This window comes from Callospermophilus lateralis, chromosome 6 (assembly GCF_048772815.1).
Source record: "Callospermophilus lateralis isolate mCalLat2 chromosome 6, mCalLat2.hap1, whole genome shotgun sequence".
Taxonomy (NCBI): Eukaryota; Metazoa; Chordata; class Mammalia; order Rodentia; family Sciuridae; genus Callospermophilus; species Callospermophilus lateralis.
In genome coordinates, this window is record NC_135310.1 from 100,554,117 (window position 1) to 100,577,126 (window position 23,010).

At 34.3% G+C, this 23,010-nt stretch overlaps 1 protein-coding gene across 1 annotated transcript in view; it reads right to left on the reverse strand.

Annotated features, from left to right (window-relative positions):
* Nucleotides 1–3,787: 3,787 nt before the first annotated feature.
* The window catches only part of Gfral (GDNF family receptor alpha like), a 58,986-nt gene continuing 39,763 nt past the window's right edge, over nucleotides 3,788–23,010 (reverse strand). Inside the window, exons 7-9 of the mRNA XM_076859489.2 lie at nucleotides 6,001–6,096; nucleotides 5,841–5,913; nucleotides 3,788–3,860 (exon numbers count right to left, since the gene is read on the reverse strand). Of these exons, the coding sequence (XP_076715604.2) occupies nucleotides 3,788–3,860; nucleotides 5,841–5,913; nucleotides 6,001–6,096 (242 nt within the window). The remainder of the gene's footprint in view (nucleotides 3,861–5,840; nucleotides 5,914–6,000; nucleotides 6,097–23,010) is intronic.

Genomic DNA, 23,010 nt, shown 5'->3' on the forward strand with positions numbered 1-23,010 from the left:
GGCAGGCAAGGATGTGTAAAAATAGCAGTGTCAGTGCACCAAGGATGCACGTTAATCTTGTGCTATGGGGCCATGCCATTGTTTTGACTGCTGGTCCCTTAGATCTTATTCTTGGATTTGTTGAGCTCACCATTGTGAGTATTCTTAAAAATAGAGGAAATCTACTTGCTCTTTATTTGTCTTCATTTCACTGTCTATAACGATGAATAGGATACATGTTTTAGTAACTCCCGAATCTGTTTCTCAGGAATCTCATAGGGAATTCAAAAGTAGGAACAGAAGTGAGCCCCAGGTATGAGTTCCTGTTTTCCTTCTGCCCTAACATCCTTCCTGAGAGACAATTCTGATTCAGATCGCTGAGTTTCAGCTGGTGCTGTTCTGTTGATTCCCAGCTCTCAGGAATGCCTGAGGAAGTTTATGGAAGGAATTCTGTGGGAAAAAGCAGGCTCTGGGTAAATATGCAAATGAAACAGGAGGTACAAAAGTTTATTACTAGAATATTCAGAAAACCCAGAAAGGAATTTGATCAATGACCAAATTCTTTTATGGAGAGGTCTTTATCTCTGCCATCTGGTGATCTGGCCACCCTTCCTCACAATGGTTTTTCAAAAGATCACAAGCAGGTCTTTGGTGTAAACTGGCTTTCTCATCTGGAATGAGCGAGATGTAAGGAAGACATCAGAAAACTTGAAATTAAAGGCTGTAATTCAAGTCTCAGCAGAGTTTCAAGTTGACTATTAGGTAACTCCACATGGATGTCCTCCTGGTGTTCGAAAATCAATTGGTCCAAACCTGATATAATCACCAGTATCATCAGTCAAAGAACCAATAGAAACAGATGGCATTCTCAAATTAGGACCAACTCCAATTTATCTAAAGTGTATGACTCTTAGGAATGTTTGATTTACAGAATCTTTGTACAGATGTGTATGGTTGTGGAAAACCAAAATGGGTAGTACAGAAACTACACCATCTAGTACTAGTAACAACTGAGCTATTAGTACCACTAAGTCTGAAAGGAAAAGGAGAGGAAACTTATACAGAAATCCAGAAGGAGATGCAGAAAAGGCCACACTAATGGAAACAGTTAAAGAAAAAAAGCCAACCCACAATGATACCCTAAGGAGGTATCCACAGGAACATTTTCCTATCTGCCATTTCCACCATTGGCTGAATTCAACTGGAAGTTGTAGATCAAAAACAATTATGTATTGCATATAAGTCCTGAAGACATTTAAGAGGTAGAGAAGGATGGGAACAGATCTGAAAATAACTGGCATATTGCCATTTTCCATTCCAATCTTATCCCTACCTAAATGAACCAGTTCTCTAAATGACACCATGGTTTACCTAAAGACATCCATCAAAATCTACTCTTAATGGAAATTCTTAACATGATCCTTACAACCTCAACTCCTTGCAAAGATCTGATTTCAAGTCCCCATCTATTCAGTGTATGAAATATTCTTCATTGTTGCCTTTCTGAGTAAATTCTAAGCAGTTACCTGGATCTGTTGGTTCATCTCTGCTTTCTACTCCTTAACACATAGTGTATGGCCAATAAGTAATTGTTAGTAAATGAATTGCTTCACTTAGAAGGCTATGAAATGGTACAAAATCATTTTACATAAGAGAGTGAGTTTATCAGATTTCTCAATGAGAAAAAGTTTGCTAGAAAAAAATATAAATAATTGTATACAGAGGGCTACATTGACAGTAGGACTGCTTAAAATTTACTGCAATGTTTAGCTAAAAAATCTTGAAAGCCTGAATTAATTAATTTGCTCAACACTTATAGGTTGAACATATACTATATAAATATACTATGTGCTATTAATAATGTTATGTCTTAGCCAGGATGTTAAGCACTAGTGTTACAGTTCTTACAAATACATTGCAGATTTGAAAAAGTAAACAAGGTAATTTCTGAAAGTAATAAATGCCACAAAGAAATGACGAGGCCGAAGTGATAGAGTGATATAAAGAGAAAAGTTATCAGTGATAGGATGTTAATGAGTGGAATAAAGAAGGAATTATAGGGAGGTGTGTGAGCCTAGGAATGGGGAGCACTTGGTGCGGAAGAACCAGCAAGGATGCCTAGCAGAAGCAGAGAAGGGCATGTTAAGAAAGACTTCCCAGAGGGCAGATGAGTAGATGATGAGGGTAAAAATGGGGGCCACGTCCTGAAAGAGCCACCAGCCACACTTTAGCTGTGGTGACTCTTTAGCCTGGTGTTTAAGGACCCTTTGTGTTTCAGTTCTGATGGATGAAAAAAGTTTTATGTCCTGCATTATGTCAATTTGAACCCCCTGCTCTGAAGACAGGGTACTATTTAGCTCCCTAAATGCTTCATGCTGACTCTTCCTTCTGTAGTTCTACCCTCTTGTTCTTGTTGGCCAAAGAGACAAGACTCTCTTATTTTCTGGAGGCCCTCTATTTCACACCCTGTTCTGGCCTTCACAACACAAAGTATTTCTAAAAACAACTTGACTTCTTTCCTCTGTTTTTCAGATAAAATTCACACTTTCCTGGACATTAGCAAGTCTAAACTAAATACCAGTATTTTAGAGATGAAAATCCCTACATTCTCATCACATTAACTTTCTATGCAACATGCACCCACTGTAATGTACAGAACTCCTTGGCGGGGGGGGGGGGCGGGGGGGCATCTGTGACTCACCAAATTTTTCTTCCCTGTTTTAAGGGTAAAATGTTTGCAATTACTCTGAATATTCAGGGCCAAATATTAAGTTTAAATTTAATTTAATCTGGAATGTAGGGAATATTAATAGAATTAAGATCAAATAAGCAGAAAATATTTGACTTTTAATTGTAAATATGTCTCTAATATTAGTATGGTAGTATCTTCAGGTTATTAAATACTTTTTTCCTTTTTGCCACTGTAAGTAATACAATTTCACTAATATTCTGGATGAGGGGTACTGATATGATTGCAGACAGTTGAAGTACACATATGTATCAAAAATTGAACTAATAAACATCTTTTCCATAATTTACTGGTAACAATTATATCCTGATGTTAAACCAAGTCAAAAGCAGCAGTATAGAAGCAATACAGAAAGTAGAAATTAAAGTATTACTTTATTATTGCAGAAGTTCATAAAAGTTAACATTAAAAATAAATTCACAATCAAAATACATCATTATTGAAATACACATTGACTTTTGTTATCTAATGTAGTTGCTTTACATTTTTATGGCTATAAAGACATCAAATTTAAAAAGTAAAATTCAAAAATATTCAAATAACAAAAATTCCAAGATATCATTTTGACTTTTAAGACTCCTCATCTAACCAAACATATTTAGGCAAGTAAAGTTAATGCTAATGATCTAGGTAATGATTTGAAAATAGGTAAGTCTATGTAGCTCACAGATGTGTTGGGTATTCTTATTAACATTTCCATTTTGGCAAGCTAAAAGAAACCAATAAAACTGATCAGATAAAACAACCTGTTAACTATAATCTCATGTTTTAATGTAGTTAGTTAATTTTATGTGCATTTATATTCATCATAAAAACAAAATGAAATTTTGATTAACATCTATTGTCTTCAAGGGAAACTTTAATTCTCTACTAGTGCATTTTCTAGAGTATTTTCTTAAGAAAAAGATAAATCTGTGATCCTCATGTCATACACCTCACATTTTATAATTAATACATTAAATTCATCTTAATATTTTCCTTATTAATGATGGTTGTAGCATTCCACTGACTGGCTACAGAGACTTGCTTTAAAGAAAGTGGCTGTTAATGATCTGTGACTCAATGAATGATGACTCCTCCAGGTATTTGGATTGGTGGAGAATCTCTTGTTTGACTTGCTATTCTGGAGAGTCTGTGTAAAAGAAAAAGCAAAAGTTAATAGTATGCTAGTATAAGTATTTTCCAAATATACTTGTTTTGGTTGAAGTCTGTGCCTAAAATGGGGAAAAATAAGTTTCCAAATGTAAAGTCCTAGTTACAAAATATTCTAATGTGTTTCTAAGGACTATCATATATTTAACTGTAGTATCCATATTGTAGTTTTTTTTCTTCTTCTCTCTCTTGTTTTAATTTTTTTTCCCTCCTGTTTATACCCCTGAGCTACATCCCAAGTCTCCTTTTTATTTGACTTTGAGACAGGGTCTCACTAAGTTGCCCAAATCAGTCTCAAACTTGTGATCTTCTTGCCTCAACCTTTCAAATCTTTGGGATTACAGGTATGTACCATTGGACCTGCCAGGGATAAACCTTCCTATGCAGGCAAATAAAGAAGTGAAGTCACAGCTGATTCATCGGGAATTATGTATAGCTTACATATGATTTATCTTTGGTACAATATCATCAGTAAAATCTCACAGGCCCATGTGGCTAGGGTGAACTTTATATATTACGTATGTGGCTAAGAAGTAAAGATCAGTGACCCTTAACACAGGAGTTTTGTTGGGCCACAAAAGTGTTTCTCCGAAACAATAGATTTGTCATTGAATGTCTAAGCAAGTAGAGTAGCTGAGCAATGCTCTCAGATATTTCAAACCAAATAAAGTGGTACTTCCAAATGGTACTTTTCTCCCTTAGAAATAGGCCGTAATTACTTGGCCTTTAAACTGTATGTTAGAACCCATATAATAGCTTCTCAGAGATAAAACTTTTAAGGTCTTGGAAAAAGCAGATTATTTGGTACTGCTTTTGGTAAACAAGATATTAAACACTTAGCAGGATTGAATCCAATAAGTAGATATACTTTCTTTAGCTGCATTGCATTTAAAAATAAATAAATTGAAATGTCTTTCAGCAGAACATATACTCTTCTGTACTTCACCCTCTGCTATTGTTACACACTCCCCCACTTCTGTCTTCCCTTGTCTTTTCCTGGTTGTCAAGGCCTGTTCATCTGGGATTTCTCAGGTTGTTTCTGAGGAGCAATATATGTATGTGCATTGTGCAGGTGACTGAGCCAGTCTGTGTGGATGTCAGATGTCAAAATATAAGAGAAATAGCCAATAGTTTGTTTCTTGTCTATACCCAATCTTACTGATATAGTTTATGTGTATATAAGTATATTTACAGATGTATGTAAATGCACTCTCTGTTTCATTAACATTTATGATACTCAAATTATACATATACACATGCATAAAGTAAAAGCAAATGAAAATGATTGATATTTGAATATGAAGTTATATTTTAATGGAAGGTAAACTAGTGCATATCATCTTGTATCTATTTGCAAAAATAAATAAGTTAAATGTTTTAAATCCCCTAAATTCAGAAGTCTAGAGTTTGATTGAGTCTCTAGTCTTAAAAGTCTTACATACTTGATGGAGCATTACAATACTCCAGTCATGAATACTCTCAAGGAAAATGATTTAGAAAGAATCAATTAATGTTAGGTAATGACTATGTCTTTCTATGGGTATGCTGTGAGGCCTCATCATCTTAGGTAAATAAAAACTTTTTGAGATACACAATAGGTTAGTTATTTGAGTTCACCAATTCTACATATAATTTGAATAAAAATATAACAAAATTTCATTTGTATTTTGCACAAAAACCAAGAGGAAATACTGATAACAGTTTAATTGGAAGCAACATGCAATGCATATGTGCTTGTAAAATACAGTGTAAGAAAATCCCCAATGATCACATTTCCCTTACATTTGAAGACCATGAGTAATGTTTCCATGGACCTATCCCACATAAAAGTTGATTTAGCATGTCTTAACGGAGAAGCTTTCATTCTCAGGGCCTGCGTAAGCTCATCCATTGTGAAATGTGCTTTAACACAGCTAAATGATTCCCTCCAGCCCTTCCCTTCTGAGTTATGTTCAGTTACCTCAACTTGAGCATAACCAAGAGAAGGATTCCACAGGTGACTGTCATGCACATCACAGCATAGATGACTTGCCCTAGGAATAAAAGACTTTAAATATCACTGGAGTTTTACAGCGGATAAATAATAAAAGTATTATAGGGGACATATTTTTTTAACTGACCATTGAAGGAGGAATGAAATCCAGTTAGAGTAATTTCCTTGGCATGTTTTCTTTTAAACAATGCAATGCCCTTGAAATTAGACAGCATTGGGTAATCTGAAAGAAAATGACAAAAATGAGATTCAAGTTTTTAAATATGGTGCATTTGTCCCCTTGATTATAACTTGCTTAATATTAAAATTAAAAGGCAACAATTTATTTCAATGATGCTATTTTAATAAATTTCATAATTTGCATGTAATCAGGAACATCTCAACTTTTAAGTTTGTTTCCTCCTCCTTTTAGTCAGATAATTTCTTTATAGAAACTTTTTCAAAACAAGATTAGTTTAAAAAATGATTATATTTTATTACTCATTGTACCCAAGACAATAACTTAATACTATCCATTGGGACATTGAGAAAGATTTCTTCTTTATAAAAGTGATTGTTTTACTGTGCTTTTAAGAATGTCTTATTTCCCTAAGATCCACAGATGAGTGCCTATAAAGGAGAGTCCTTAAACTAAATGCCCACTTGCTCCTCTGCTCAGACACTATAATACCTGGCTTTGTTTATCTATGATGTTCTGTCTCCCTTTGACCCAGGCTTACACCCCACTCCACTCTGGCCTGTGAGACCTTCAGCCCACTGTTGAGACACCCTGAGAGGATACTTTAAGTCACTCTGAGGCCCCAGTCTTCTTGGGGCCTTTTCCTAGTCCCTGTGAAATATGCTCCCACTGTTTTCTAGTAAGCTTACAACTCTAGAGAGCATGCTTCCTAGGAGCCAGGTTTTAAAAAGAAATCATTTTCTGTGGGATATGTTCTTTTCTTTGTTTTTTCCTCTTTAAAGACAAAGAAGATATCATCTTAAAAATGAATGAATATATTTTAGCTGGGTTTTTTTGATCACTTCAAAAAAAATCACCCCAACTTTTGACTCAACACAACACACATAAAAATATAGAATATAACCAATAGCCCAATAATCAATTTCTTCAATGATGATAATTCAGTTCAATTGGAAGCATTTAGGAAGAAAAAAGAGAATAGAAAGAAAAGGAAAGGAAAGTGAGGGGAAACCTCCAATTTAGAGAGGCTTTGGTGTTCTCTGTTCTAGATGTTATATAGGACCTGGGAATAGGAGTAGACAGTTGTTTACAGAAATGAGTTAAATAGTGAGGTCTTACATCCAATGAAAACGAGTGACAAAGGTTCTGAGTAGGGACGGAGATGAGAAAAAATATTATCAATGTTTCCACCCAATTCTCTCTGCCCTCGACTGCTGCTGTTCAGAATCCCTTGAAACCCAGAGGTTGAGCTCTATGTTAGGAATAATCAGTTAACAGATAGGTTGGAATTTCAGTATAAAATTTCCAGATTCGGTTGGAGAGAAGCAATACAAGAACTAGAAAAGTACTGATTGGTTCTTAGAAAGCTCATTCTTGGGCTATGGAGGTAGCTCAGCAGGCTCTCTCTCTCTCTCTCTCTCTCTCTCTCTCTCTCTATATATATATATATATATATATATATATATATATATATATATACACACACACACACACACAAGCTTTGGATTTAAAATTTTGATAGAGTTAAAAAATGTTCAGCTCAAAAATTTTTAGCCTTCAAGTTGCACATTAGCTCATCATACTTACAAAATTTCTTGAAAACTGAAAAATCAAACTTTTCAAAATATAGATGTATTAGGGGTATGATTTTAGACTTTTTTAAATACACCCATGTTTACAAGACAAATTTTGTTATTCATTATAAGGTTGGAATGGAAAAACTGAGCAATTCAAATAATATTTTTTATAAATAATGTTCTTTTTTGTAAGAATTTAATCAAGTTGAACATATAGATTTTTAGTGAAATGAATGATTAGACTAAAATATATTTAAAATATTATATTTATATCAATTGAAAATATGATGAATATATATTTTGATTTCTTTATAAATTATATGATTTTTGTAAAGTTTTTAGGCAGACACATGGCATATATGTAGATATATATGTATATATAAAATATATTGACTATTCAAACAATATTATGATGTTTATGAAATTCTATCCCTAAGTACACTTGGTCTGTGTAGTGTCATAATTTGACTTACCTTAACATCAGAAAAAAAGCATTCTTTTTGACAAATTAGGCCATTGTTTAGATATATAACTTCTTAAAGTAACTGTTAACCATTCACCTAGCAAAGATTAGGAAGAATTGTCTCATTCACTAAATTTCACTCACATGGAACTCATTAACAAAGTCATAATAGATCAATGACAGAAATGCTAGCTAATGATCCCAGTGAAAATCTGAATGTGTCTAGTAATTGCCCCACAATCTTAAATATTACACCCTGGGAGAATACCAAATATCAGTTAGAGAGATTAATATTGCTGAGGGTTTCTTGGCTACTGAAGCCCATTGGAAATTCTTGCCTACCTTTCATAAATAGTGAGGTTTACAGTGTTTTATAACCATGAAATTAAAGTCGGCAGAGTTGATTACCAACCTCAGTCCCACACCATCTGCTATATTTATAGATAAACACTGTCAGTGACTTGTTTATCTTAACTTATACCCAAGAGGAATTACATACTATTATCCACTGTAATATAAAATCCCTATATATTTGATGGGAAATCAAGATTAATTTCAACCTTGCATTAGGAACAAATTTAAGTAGTATTCTCCCTAAATGATTTGGAGAAATGCAATCAATTCCATCTTTTTTTTCTTTCAAAATCCTTGTTTAACAGTGGCTGAGAACTTCAGAGGCTTAAAATTCTGCTTTATTTAATTTTTATAGAATGATAAATGCATTATAAAAGGTGTGTAGATCAGATACAAAGTAATAGTTTAAAAATAAATGCCAGTATATTTGAAATATAATTATTTAAGAAATTAAACATACTTCAAACTGCAAATTTGTAAGCTTTCATTTCATTTTAATTAAGTCATAACTTAGAAGAGTCAACTTGGGGGAAAACTGCCTATGTCTATAATGAACTTAATGAAGAAAATATATCTCCAAAATGGAGCAGTAATTTTTATATCATAAATGTACTAAGAGAGCTAGTTAATAATAAAGACAAATGTAAGCTAATGATGGGAATAATTTGCTCTATATTTCATAACTTTTACAACTTCATGTTTTATATGTTGAGGTTCTTAATGTACAAATATTTTTTAATGAACACACATATAAATGACAGTACCATTGATTGTCCAGATAGATTTTTGATATCTTAATTAGAAATAGAAAATTCACTAATCACCACCTTTTTTGAGAAGTGCAAGATTTATCTGGCTGGCTTATATAATTATTTTCATAGACTGATTGAGAACAGGGAAAACATGAGAAAAAATTAAATATGCATTTCAGAAAGTCTCAAAACATTATTTGGAATGATGATATGTTCAAAAAAGTTTTTTTAAGTTATTGAGTTTTTAAATGGAAAAAATGTATATAATTTTACTATGTCTTTTCTGTACAAACTAGCAAATCTGCAGGAGAAAGGAGAAATGTGTTGTGGAAACTTCTTATTCAGCAACGTTCTTGAGAATAGATAATGTATCTAACTTACAATAACAGAATTAAGCTATCACAATTCTGTACTCAAGCAATTAATCTAATGGTTAAAAAAGCATCTATTCTCAATTTTTACACTTGAAATAACATATCTACTGCTGTATAATGTTTAGTTTGTTCTAGTTTGAATTAACATTAGTTAAATGTCTTCACATAAGTTACATATTTTTCATCATTCATTTCTTAAAATGTAAATCCATTGTCCCTGCTGCAAAGAATAGCAGCAAAAAACAATAAAAATTGGTTAAGTGATTATATGGCCAGGAGATTGATTCCACTCATCAAATCTCTTTACTGATGGGCAAAGAGTAAGCATATTGGGCATTGGATTAGGGATATCTAAGAAAAGTGAAGAAAGTCAATAATTTTTTGAGCCTAGTTTTTGCATTGCAAAACAAGACTAATGATATTTATGTTTGCAAGATTCTTTTAGAAAATTAAACTATTATGGGGCTGGGATTGTGGCTCAGAAGGGCTGGGATTGTGGCTCAGTGGTACAGTGCTCGCCTAGCATGCGTGAGACACTGGTTTCGATCCTCAGCACCACATATAGTCCACCTATAACTAAAAAATAAACAGTTAAAAAAACTATTATTGGGGTAACAGAGTTCTGGGGGACCATTATGAGAAATAATGCACAACCGAAATAAGAATGGAACGGGAAAAACGAAGAAAGGATTCCTTTGCTGGTTCTTTTTTCTCCTTCTCTTTCTCATTCCTAGTCTTTTTTCTTTTCTTCTTTCTTTCTTATCTTTCTTCAACAACTATTGTAAACATTACTGTTGACAGATACTGGAGATTAAGAGGTGACCTACCCACAGCTGCTTTCTCATTATCAAAAACACCAAGTTTGCTGCCTTTGCTTTTACTGCCAAAGATGACCTTGAGGATGATGTCTCAAGGACTTTCCTATTTCCTCTATTCCCTCCCACTTATCAGTAATACATTTTCTAGCCATTTTGAGAGAATCCCACACCACTCCATTAAATTATCAATATAAAAATGAACTTTTAAAACCATATTCATAGCAGCACAATTCACGACAATCAAACTATGGAAACAGCCTAACAGTCCATCAATGGATGAATAGATATATGTAGCATATATACACAATGGAGTTTTTTTGCCATAAAGAAAAATGAAATTATGTCATCTGCAGAAAAATGGATGGAACTTGAGACTATTATATTAAGATAAATAAACCAAACTCAGAAGGCCAAGGTTCATGTTTTCTCTCATATATGGAAATTAGAGAGGAAAAAGAAAAAGAAAGATGGGGGAACGGGGTCTCATGAAAATGGAAAGGAGATCCATAGAGTAGAGGACAGGAACTTGCAGGGAGGGAGGAGGAGAGGGAAAAGGAAAATACTGATGAGTGATATTGACCAAAATTTATTGTTACATTGTGTGCATGTGTGGATATGCAACAACAAATCCCACTATTATATACAACTATAATGCATCAATAAGGATATTAAAAAACAACTATGGCTTGTGATTATCTTTCTTTAGCCAGAATGTTTGAAAGAACTGTCTATTACAACTTTCTCCCTTCTTCGCCCCAATTTACTGAACAACATTTCCAAACAAATTTTTACCCCCACTCATCCTCTGAAATGATTCTGTAAATGTCACCTAAAGCCATCTTAGCCATTTCAATTTATTTTTCCTTATAGATTTCTGCTAGTCCCGATTTCTAAATACTGGGGTGTTTAGAAATTTAGTCCTGGTTCTTCTCTGCAATAAAAAAATCTAATAATTTTCCAATGACTTTAAGCAAAATACAGATTTATATTCAGCTTCATTCTTGATATTTTTGCTTGTATATCACAGAGCTATATCAAATTTAAAAGTCACAATCTGAATTTCGACTTTGCTTGTACCCAAATAAATTTCTCTAATTATATTTTTTCATCTCAGTAAATAATACAACAGATCCATATCATTCAAATAATCTAGACATCATTCTTGATTTTCTCCTTTCTCTCAGTCACATGCCCTAGTAGCCAATTAGTTCCATTAATTATATTTTTATGTGTATAAAAATATGAAAAGTGTGTGTGTGTGAGTGAGTGGGTGTGTCTGGGGGGAGAGAGAGAGAGAGAGAGAGAGAGAGAGAGAGAGAGAGAGAGAGAGAGAGAGAAACTCTGTGCTGGGTATAAAACTAGGGGTAGGGGATGGCATATGCTAGATCTAAATATATGTCTTAATTCTGTTCTTCTTCATTGCCACCTTCACTGAACTAGCTAAAGTCATCATCATACATCATTAGTATTGCCTCAATAAATATTGCTAATAATCTTAATTTATCTTTCTGCTATTCCTTCTCCAATCAACAACATTCAAAATTATTCAAACCCAAATCAAATAGTGTACCTTCCCTAATTAAATCTTTAAATGGCTTTTCATTGAAACTAAATGTAAATCTAAGAACTCTGCCATTTTTAGAAGGTCCTACATAATATAAGACTGACTGATCTCTCCAGTGTTCTCTTCTTTGGATATTTTATTCCAGACAATAGAAGCCTGGACACTAAGTCCTGTCTCTTGCGGGAGCACATGACACCTGCTCTTGCCTCATTCTAGGGTAGACATCTGTTCTTTCTTCAAGTGTGCACTTGAAGATCACTTCCTTGGAAAGGTCCTCCCAGATTATTTTCTGAAGTAGGACCCTCTGTTGTGTATTTCAGAAATCTGATTTGGGGAGGACACAGTAAATTCAAAGCTTTTTAGAAAAGTCAGAGTTTTCATGTTGAACATGAAATAATATTTCTCTATTATAGTTTTATGTGCTATGCAAATTAAAGATGGAAAATTTGTGTAAGACAATTTATGTGCTCTGTTTTGTTGCATTTTCTAGATTTTTAATATAACAGATTGGACTATACTAAATCTCTTTTCTCCAGGGGATATATTTGGAAATCCATGAAAAATAATCTTGGAAAATATGTGTAATACATACAAATCACATGCCTGGTAGACAAGCATATATTTGGGGCAGATATAAGATGCTTACTGAGTATACTTTTTCTACCTAGTCAGTGGAAAACCAGAGAACACCACACTGGCAATATCTGTGTCCAATATAAACGCTAATTTATAATCCTTGCATTTATTAAGCACTTGGCACCATAATTTCTCTTGTTCTCTCTTCGTGGGAGCTAAGAAAATCTTTCTCCTGTGGTTTGGGAGATGCTTTACCTCCCAAATGCTACTCTTATTGCCCCTTAGAGAGGTTGGTATGATAGAACATTAATTCCACTTTTGCTGCCAGTTACTCTGCCATTCTTCAATTTCTCAGTACAGTCTCATGGGATATGAAGAGTTTAGAATCTGCTGTATACTTAGGAGACCCATTTTAGGAGAACCAGAAGGAGTTCATGGATCATTTATTTCTGGTCACCTATCAATGTCCATGGAAGCATGCTACAGAAACCATCATATTTGGACCTGAGCAAAGACTGTCTAGTTAAGTAATTACTTCCTATTTCAAAGGTAGCAGCATGATAATCAACATGGGGATATAGTCACAGGATGATCCATGACTCTGCTGTCATGAAGTTTTCAGTCTAGTTCCCAGTATGAGGAGTAATGTGAATAAAGTGAGGGGAATCAGCAAGAGACAACCAGGATAAAAGTGCACATTGTGTGGTTTGTAGGAAATAAGACTGATTTGTTCTAAGTGTCCTTGGAAGATGAAGAGTTTAGAGAAGAATAAAAATAGGAGTAATGAAGAGCAATAGCTGCTTCTGCACATAGAAATAGCAAAACAAGGCAGGCTTTGACAGTGTAGCTATGCTTTATAGGATGGTTTAGTTGGTGAGATCTAACTGTGATGCTATAGCAGAAAGTTAGGCATGAGAAGATAAAAATACAATAGGTAGTAAAGTCAGGGAAGAGAGCAGATAAAGCATAAAGATAAACTTAAAACAAAAGTATTTTTGTTGACCAGCAAAATGATGCAGAACATAGTAGAACAAAATTAAAAATCAAATATGGACTAAAACCTGGCTGTGTCTCATTCTAGCTCAATCATTTTAAGCCAGTTACTGAGGCTCTGCACCCTTATTTAAATGAGACAATATCTAACTAACACAGAACATATTGTTAAAAATCAATGAGACAAATCTTCAAATCACAATGCCTTCTACAGACATTCTCTCTGCAGATATTCTTTGTAAAATCTTTCTAACAAAATGGATAAAGAAAATATGGTGTGGGCTGGGATTTTGGCTCAGCAGTAAAGGGCTCACCTAGCATGTGAGAGACCCTGGGTTCCATCCTCAGCACCTTATAAAAATAAATAAATAAATAAATAAATAAATAAATAAATAAATAAATAAATAAATGCTGAGAGAGAGAGAGAGAGAGAGAGAGAGAGAGAGAGAGAGAATGTGGTACATATAAAAAACGGATTATTACTCAGCCTTAAGCAGAATGAAATTATGGCATTTGCTGGTAAATGGATGAAGCTGGAAAATATCACACTAAGTAAAATAAGCCAATCCCCAAAAACCAAAGGCTGAATGTTTTCTCTAATATGTGGATGCTAATTCACAGTGAGCAGGCGGGGCTGGGGGAACACTAGGGAAGAATAGTGTTACTTTAGATTAGGTAGACAGAAATGAAGGGAGGGGAGAGGAGAGGATATGGAGTTAGGAGGAATAGTAGAATGAAACAGACATTATTCCCTTATGTACATATACGACTGCATGACCAATATGATTCTATAACATGTATAATCAGAAAAATGAGAAATTATACTTCATTTATGTATGATATATCAAAATGCATAAATGCATTCTACTGTCATGTATAACTAATTGAAACAAATAAAAAATTTTAAAACATCTGATGAAAGGCACCAGCCGCATGTTTTTATTGTTTCATCTTCACTCCAAATATTTTCTGAATCATCCTGTCATCTCATGAACCTAAGAAATTTTTTTATTTAACCAACTCTTCATTTGGCATATCAAGTAAAAGTGAGTTGTAAAATGATAAATTTTGTCAAGCACTTACTTTGTGCTAAGCACATATTTTGTCCCTTTAGATATTCTTTTATTTGTGCTACTATGTTCTGTACCATTTCAAGTTCACCTTATTCTCAAAAATAAGTACTATGTGTTGCATCATTATATCTGCTGGGATTTTATACCCCAATCAATTTAGATCACAACATTATTATAATTTGTGAATATTTTCACAATGAATTACAATACAAGAGATTAGCCCCTTTGTAAATAAAGATTTTCCAGCCGCCTTTACACTTTACACAAACCACACAAAGACATAATAAGAAAAATATACATAAAAGTAGGTTACTGGTAAATATAGACCATAGAATGTCACATGGAGTAAAAAAGCTAAATGGAAAGAGGCAGCCTTGGACTTCCAGCCATGGATTAAAGACCCTTCATTAAAATTTGCTTAATGTTTGGCTTGGACTAATTTTTTTTTAAGTCTTCTATGCCCCAGTTTCCTATTCTACTAAATTAGAATAATAATACTTAATGGCTTATTATGAGGATTAAGCAAGGCAAGGCTGTAAAGTCTTTCATAGAGAGTAGACACACAATAGAAGCTATAATTGTATAATCTGAAAAATGTGTTCTAATAGGGGTCACATATGAGTATTAACTATGGAGCACTTAAAGATTCAGAATTCATATCATGGTAATTTTGATGTAATAGGTCAAGGGAGAAGTACAGATAAAGTACTAGGCATGCATCATTTCAAAATCCCTTCAGACATCCTCAATGTATAATCATGTAGGAGAACCATCAGTAGAGATTGGAAAACATAATTTTGGAGCTGAAAGAGAAGATTCATGCTATAAACCATATTACTTGATGCTAGTGTGATACAAGTTCTTGAGAGAAGAGGGATGGAGAAAAGACAGGGAAGAAAGGTCTCTAAAACAGATAAAGTCCTTTAAAAACTAAGCAAAAGATGGAGAATAACCAGATACAAGAATGGTAACTGCTAAACCAATTTTACTAACTGCAAAAAACAAACAAACAAACAAAAAAAACAACAACAACAACAAATCAGAAAATCAGAAAAAATGCTACCACTTTAAAAATTCCTTTACATCTAGCTACCCAGAAGTATTAAAAGAACAAAAACAGTTAAAAGACAATATTTGCATTGTATGGTAGGCATGCTGGGAGTTTGGGCCAAAAAAATAGTGAGAAAAATGGACTGGGTCAAAGCAGCCATGTAGAAGTGTTGGAAGTAGCTATTAGGGTTGTAGACATATGGTTAGTGTACATTTCCAAGGTAATAACTACCATATGGAGTTTAAACAAAATACCATTGTGAGTTTTAGACATTCTGTTACACTAGGAAGACTGGGTGAATAGAAATGCAGGTTCTGAATCACTGCTGGCCTAGAAACTTAAAACACCAGCAGCCTCAGCTTCTCCCAAAGACCCCAATAATATGTCACAGTGTGTTACTAAGATAAGTCACTCCTTGCGAAGAAAAAAAACAAAAACAACATCTTGAGCATCTTGAGAACTGATTTATATAGCTTCCCACTTTTCAGGTTTGCCTTCCCACTAAAGTAGGTATACAGTCAGGAACCAGTGGGTTCTGGCTTCCTTTCACAACTGAGTTGATTTGAAAGTCCCTGTCATCTTCCTACCGGGAGTGTCTGGTCACCTGACTCAGGTGCTAATGCAAGATTACAACATCAGCACCAGAGTTGTGACAAACTTGATGCCCATTGGTAGACAAGAAAACTTAAGCAACTGTAGCAGCCACCAAATGAAACCATTGCATCCTGGAACAGCAGCAGCAGCAGCAGCAAAGAAAGAGACAAAGAGGAATAGCCTTTGTCACAGAGGCACCCGTCATAACATGACTAAATGCTCACATGTGCTAAGAAGCAGCTCTAACCACTCCACATTATTTTATCTAGATTGAAAACCAATGTATTTGCTGTGATTTATACCACATGCCCTAAATATGTGCTTTCCAAAGAGTAATGCAGGAGAAGAATAAAAATTACACTGGGCATCGATTATAATTTACTAGATTTCAAAATCTAGTATTTTGTGATTTTAGAGCATTCTTGTAAGCTTTAGACTGGGAGAATATTTTCTGTTTGCAGAGCTGTAAACGATTTTCATGAACCCATGAAAAGAACACTAGCAAAAGGCTTGATGACTCTGATTCTAATGGAAGATGAACTATTGCCATCACTAATGGATTCCTAGCAAATCCTTAGTTGTTGCTAACCCATCTCATTGAAGAGACTTTGTTTGTCTGTGTACCAACATTCTTTTTTTTTCCCCCCTTAGGAGTTCCTCTTTAAGATGATATCTCAGCATGTAGGTGCCAGGGCAGTAACTACTAAGTGCCCACATATGGTGTTTTATGGGAATACATCTGATGCTATTATACTGTTGTCACAAGAACACTTGGCTGTTTAAGCCAGGAATTTACATGCTCATAATAAATGATTTTTATGATTTTACATACACAATCATGATGCACAAAAATATAAATGAAAGACTACTTATTTTATGTAGCTTTGGCACTAACTCCATCCCTAATTATAGGCAACAAGGGGATTGTTGAAGCTAACAAAAGCACTGGGTGGAAAATAGAAAAGATAACACAATGCTTGCACCTCCTAAAGCCTATTATTGTTCAAATTGTAGCAATATTGTTTTGTTATTTTAGTCCCTCCATGATCTTAAGTGCTGCTTTCTTCTTTAGTAATGCCAAAAAAGGGAGTTGTCTCACTCATCATTGACAACTCTTTAATCTTTCTATTTTCACGAAGAGCAAACAACAAAAGTAGTCCTGGATTATTCATATATTTCACGCTCAGTGTCAGATTTTTCCCCTCTCCCTTCACAACACCCAAGCCTTTAAGAGCAGAGCTGGGAGACAGTGAAGGTGGGAGACAGCTGTTCTCCTGTTGTTTCTGTTGAGGGTTTGTACACTTCAATATTTCCAGATTACAGCCGTGTGAAGCATTTTCCACAAAATAAGAAGCCAAGCCAAATTTGCTGGGCTTCAGGTCTGCAGACAAAATTTGAACCAGCTGGATTTTATTGGGAACTTTTGTGTGCAAGAAAACCTAGTGGTAAAACAACTAAAGCCAGCATTTGTATCTATTGGAATGAGCTACATCTTTAGGAGCGATCCCTTCCATCCCCACTGCTCATGTCTGTTCTCTTGAGACAGTTCTGAATTTTGAAAGGCCCTAAGAAAAAAAATCTGCCAGACAATTCCTTAGAGTATCTGACTGGATCTTAGCCAACAAAGGTACAAGCTGCAACCAGATATTATGCCTCTCAGTCAACTTTTGGAAAGATAAAAGGAAGCCAGGTCTTTCTCTGTAATCTGTTTTTAAATTGGCCAAATGAAAGCAAATTCCCTATTCAAATGGATTTACAAAAATAAAAATAAACAAATACACTCATATTCACTTAAATGTATACACACACAACAGTGCCTTGTCAAAGTGGCAACTTATTGGATTTGTAAATGACAAAGTTCCACCTTATATTTTGAGTGTACCTTAGGCAGAAATTAGGTATTCCCTGCTAAAAATTATGTGTAGAGCAAACAACAAAATTGCTAAAAATTATGTGTAGAGCAAACAACAAAATTGCTAAAAATTATGCAGTCTTATAGATTTGAACATCTAAGCATTAAGAGTAAAAGAACATGTCCTATTGTGATCATGGAACACAGTATTTATAAGCCTGCTGAGAATTTGAAAAACAAAGCAATAAAAGGTGATGTGACATTAGAAAACGCTTTTACTCCAAATCTCAGTGTAGGTATCTGAAAGAATGAGTAGTTTTACGAGGATAAAGAAAGAAATGATGCAGGCTTTCTTAAATTTTAGTGTACCGATTGGAAGGAAAAGTTCTTGGCATGACTCTTGGACTTTCTTTCACTCTATATATAGGTAGTATGGATGCATCCTGAAAGTATACATTCCTCCATCATAGTCTCAATTGCTTAATCCAAGAATATTAAGGCACATCTACTATCAGAGGTCATCTATTTTTATGACACCATTACCCAAACTTAGTTATGTGAGAAATCTGAGGTCTAGGGAGGGGATAACTGATTTTCTCTATACCATCTGGTGGAGCTAAGAAAAAACTCATTTCCTAGGCTCTTGTTCTTCATGATACAATAATCCCCTCTCATAAAACACATTGTTCAAGGATTCTTTTGTTACATACACACATGGCCCCTTGGAGGTATAAATTTTATAATTAATTAACAATTATAAACTTCACATCAGTAGATAAGAGGAGTATAATGTAGTAGTTAAAAAAAAAGTTAGTTTCTCATGCCCCAAACAGCCTTCATTAAATTTTGGATCTGTTGACTTCTGTCTGATTTGGATAAATTACTACCTTCTAGCTACACTAGTATCCTCTAGCGTAAAAAAAAGAGTATTTCATATATTGGTTGTGAAAATTAAATCAATCAATTAAGTATATAACATGGCACATGGTAAGTCCTTGATTAGGACCATGAGAAAACAGACATCAGGGCATCTAGCATTCATGATCAGGAGGTACTTTTGAAAGGGCAATTCATATCTTTAGATATTCAACAACCCTCCATTTTTAGGATATTATAGCTTATATAGATTCGGTTTTCTCCATGTCATTATTTAACAATGCTGAGATGACTGGTATGGAGACCCCCCAAAACTTCAACATATAAAAATCAGTAAATAGAATATATTACCTAAAAAGGATTAAGGACAAAACCCACATGATTGTCTCAATGATGCAAAAAGAAGCCTTCAACAAAATTCAGACCCATTCATGTTAAAAATACTAAGGAAACTAGAGATAGAAGGAACTTACCTTAACATCATAAAGGCTATATAAAAGAAACTCAAAGTCATCATTTTTCTGAATGGGGGATCTAAAATTAGAAACAAGACAAGGATGTCTATTCTTACCACTTCTATGGGGAGCAGTGATGCCAATCAAGGTGTCTGCCTCATGGCTGTGGTGGTGCACTCACACTGGGAATCCCCTGTGTAAAGGTACTGGTTGACATTGCCCAGCTGCTCTGGCAATGCCAGCCTGAGGACACTAGGCAAAGGCCCAGAGTTATCAGTCTTAACCTTGAAACTCAGACACTCACTCTCAGGGATTAAGAAAGCATAGCAAGATAACCATAATGTCTTGTCAGTGCTGTGACCTTCAAGCCTGCCTGCTTTGCAGAAACTTTTTCACAAATAGACTTTTGATAATAAAACCTATATAATAATCATGTGGAGTCAGCTCTGGGTCACTGTCCTCAATCAGAGATCTGTGTCCCACCTGATCCCACTTTTCTCTCTAAATGTTTGTGTATCTTTCTTAATCCCTCATCATCATCCCTTGTTGGTTTCTGAATTAATGGTCATGCAGGTCACAGCATACTCTATTAAAAATAGCACTTGAAATTTTAGCCAGAGCAAAGTGAAAAGAGATACAAAGAGAAAAGGTAGAAGTAAAATTGTCACAATTTGTAGAAGGTATGATCCTAAACTTAGAAGAGCCAAAAAACTCAACCAAAAGAATTCTAGAACAGAAAAAAAAATTCAACAAAATAGTAGGGTACAACAATCAACAAATAAAAATCAATTACTTTTCTATACCTCAATAATGAATCTACTGAAAAAAATCAGAGAAACAATTCCATTTATAAGAAAAAAGAAAAAAAATGGAATAAATCTAACAAGGAGGTTAACTATATCTACAATGAAAATTACTGAATACCAAAAATATAAATTGAAGAAGACACAAAAAGATGGAAAGACCTCTCATATAGAATTGAATTATGAAAATGACCAAGTTACCAAAAGTACTGTATAGATTCAATGCAATCCCTATAAAAACACTAATGGTATTCTGCAAAGAACTATAAAAAACAATCCTAAAATTCATATAGAAGATTAAAAGACCCATAATAGCCAAAAGGATTCTGAACAAGCAGAGCAATGCTGGAAGCATCACAATTTCCGATCTCAATTTACATTACACACCTATATTAACAAATGCAGCATGATATTGCATAAAAATGGACATGTAGACCAATAGAAGAGAGGACAAAAAGACAAATCCACACAACTACAATCATCTGATCCTTGACAAAGATACCAAAAACATACGTTGGAGAAAAAACAGCCTTTTAAACAAATGGGTATAAGAAAACTAGATCCCTATCTCACTCTACAGAAAAGTCAACCCAAAGTAGATCAAAGACCTAGGAATCAAACCAGAAACAATGCAGCTTCAAGAAGAAAACATAGAGTTAACATTCTAACATACACACACAGAAAATGATTTCCTCAATAAGACTTCCGAAGCTCAGGAAATGAAACCAAGAATCAATGGATGAGATGGCATCAAATTAAAAGGCTTCTTCACAGCAAAGGAAACAAGAGTGTGAAGAAACAGCCTACAGAATAGGAGAAACTTTTTACCAGCTACTTTTCTGACAGAGGAATATATCCAGAATACATAAAGAACTCAAAAACTTAACACAAAAAAAAAAAAAAACAAAAAAACAAAGACCCTGATCAAAAAATGGACATATGAACTAAACAGACATTTCTCAAAAGAAGAAATACAAGTGAAAAATGTTTAACGCCGTCAGCAATCAGGGAAACACAAATAAAAATCACATTTCATCTCACTTCATGACAAGTGCAGTCATCAAGAATAAAAATGGGTATGCTGTTGATGAGACTGTAAATAAATAAAACTACTGTGGAAATTAGTATGGAGGTTCCTCACAAAACTAGGAATGAACTCACCATGAAAAATAACTATACCACTTCTTAGCATTTATCCAGAAGATTAAAGACAGTGATACATGCATACTTATATTTATAGGAGCACAATGCACAATAGCCCAAATATGGAACCAACTTCAGTGTCCATCAACAAATGAATATAGAAAATGTAATGGAATTTTACTCAGCCATAAATAATGAAATTGTATCATTTTAAGGAAAATAGAAATGGAGAATAAGTAAAATAATCCAAACGAGGAAGTCAAAGGTCACTTGTTTTCTCTCACATGTGAAAGCCAGAGAGAAAAAATGTAAAATATATATATATCATAAACCTAGAAACCCAGTAGAAACCCAGTACCCAGTATAGTAGAGAGAGTGGGTCAGTGGAAGAAAGATGAAAAGGAAAGTGGTGATACTAGGGAATAAAATCCACCAAATTGTGTATTTTGCATATATAAATATAATGAATTCCACTATTATATATAATGATAATGTACAAACAAAAAGAGTGATATGCTGAGGGAAAATTTTTTCTTGTATTTGGTTAAATAAATTATTTTCAAGAGTTTTTCCAGATCCTGATGCTGTTGTTATGAATGCAGCATTTTAAAGATCTTCTTCTGGCCTGTGGTTGTTAATTCTCTCTGCAGTTTCTTTGAGGCAGTTGATAGTGTGCTTGAAAAGCACCAACCCCAGATATAGTGTCAAACATAAAACTTAATGTCGAGACAAGGTTTACCTGTAGTCTCTGCCTTCGTATTCCAGGGTAGCCCAAAGTATGCTATTGTGGAGAATTCCACATCATATACTCTTTATAGCTAAGTCTCATTCACTCACCACTATCTTTGAGAAGTCAGATAAGTCTAGACTATGCTTAAAGGCCTATGTTTTTTCCATTTTTGGAGTTCTGATGCAGATTCCAACTGCTGGGACCAAAGTGTCTTCTAATGTTGCAAAGTTACCATGAGAAATATGACTCACTCATATATACTCAGGTTGAATTTGGGGTGTTTCAACAAGTAGTCTTCTCTAGAGGATGGGTGCACTTCAACCCCAAGTCTAATTTCATTCACTATAATGCACACATTCTGCACTTTCTCAACATTGAAAACTATACTGCTGAAACTCAAGTGATGACATTGTTCTGATACTTTCTGATTCTTGAATCCATCAGATCATTGGAAACCAATGTGAACAATGAAGCTGTGGAACCAATGGGGATTCTTTTAGTGATCAAAGTCTACTTTTTCATGTTTGTAACCTGACAATTTTGATATTAATTTATCTGGAATATAGTACTAGTATATTTATACATAATAAAACCAGACATCAACTCAACATTCTTTAACTAAACAAATGATTCTCTTTCTGGGGATATTTTATTGTATGGGGAACAAAAGGGAGGTGGGGAGATTTTTATTACACCAACAGAGCAAGAAAATTTTAAAATATTTAAGGATCATGATACTAAGGATGGTACCACAAAGTAATCGTAGCTCCTCCTGTGGTGGTATGAAGTTTATGATTCTATTGATGATTGGGAAGAACATTTAGCTCTTGCTAATTTTAAGTAAAGAATGGCTTCTTAAAGTCAATGTTTATTTAAATGTGGTACCTGCATCAACATCATTTGGGATCTTT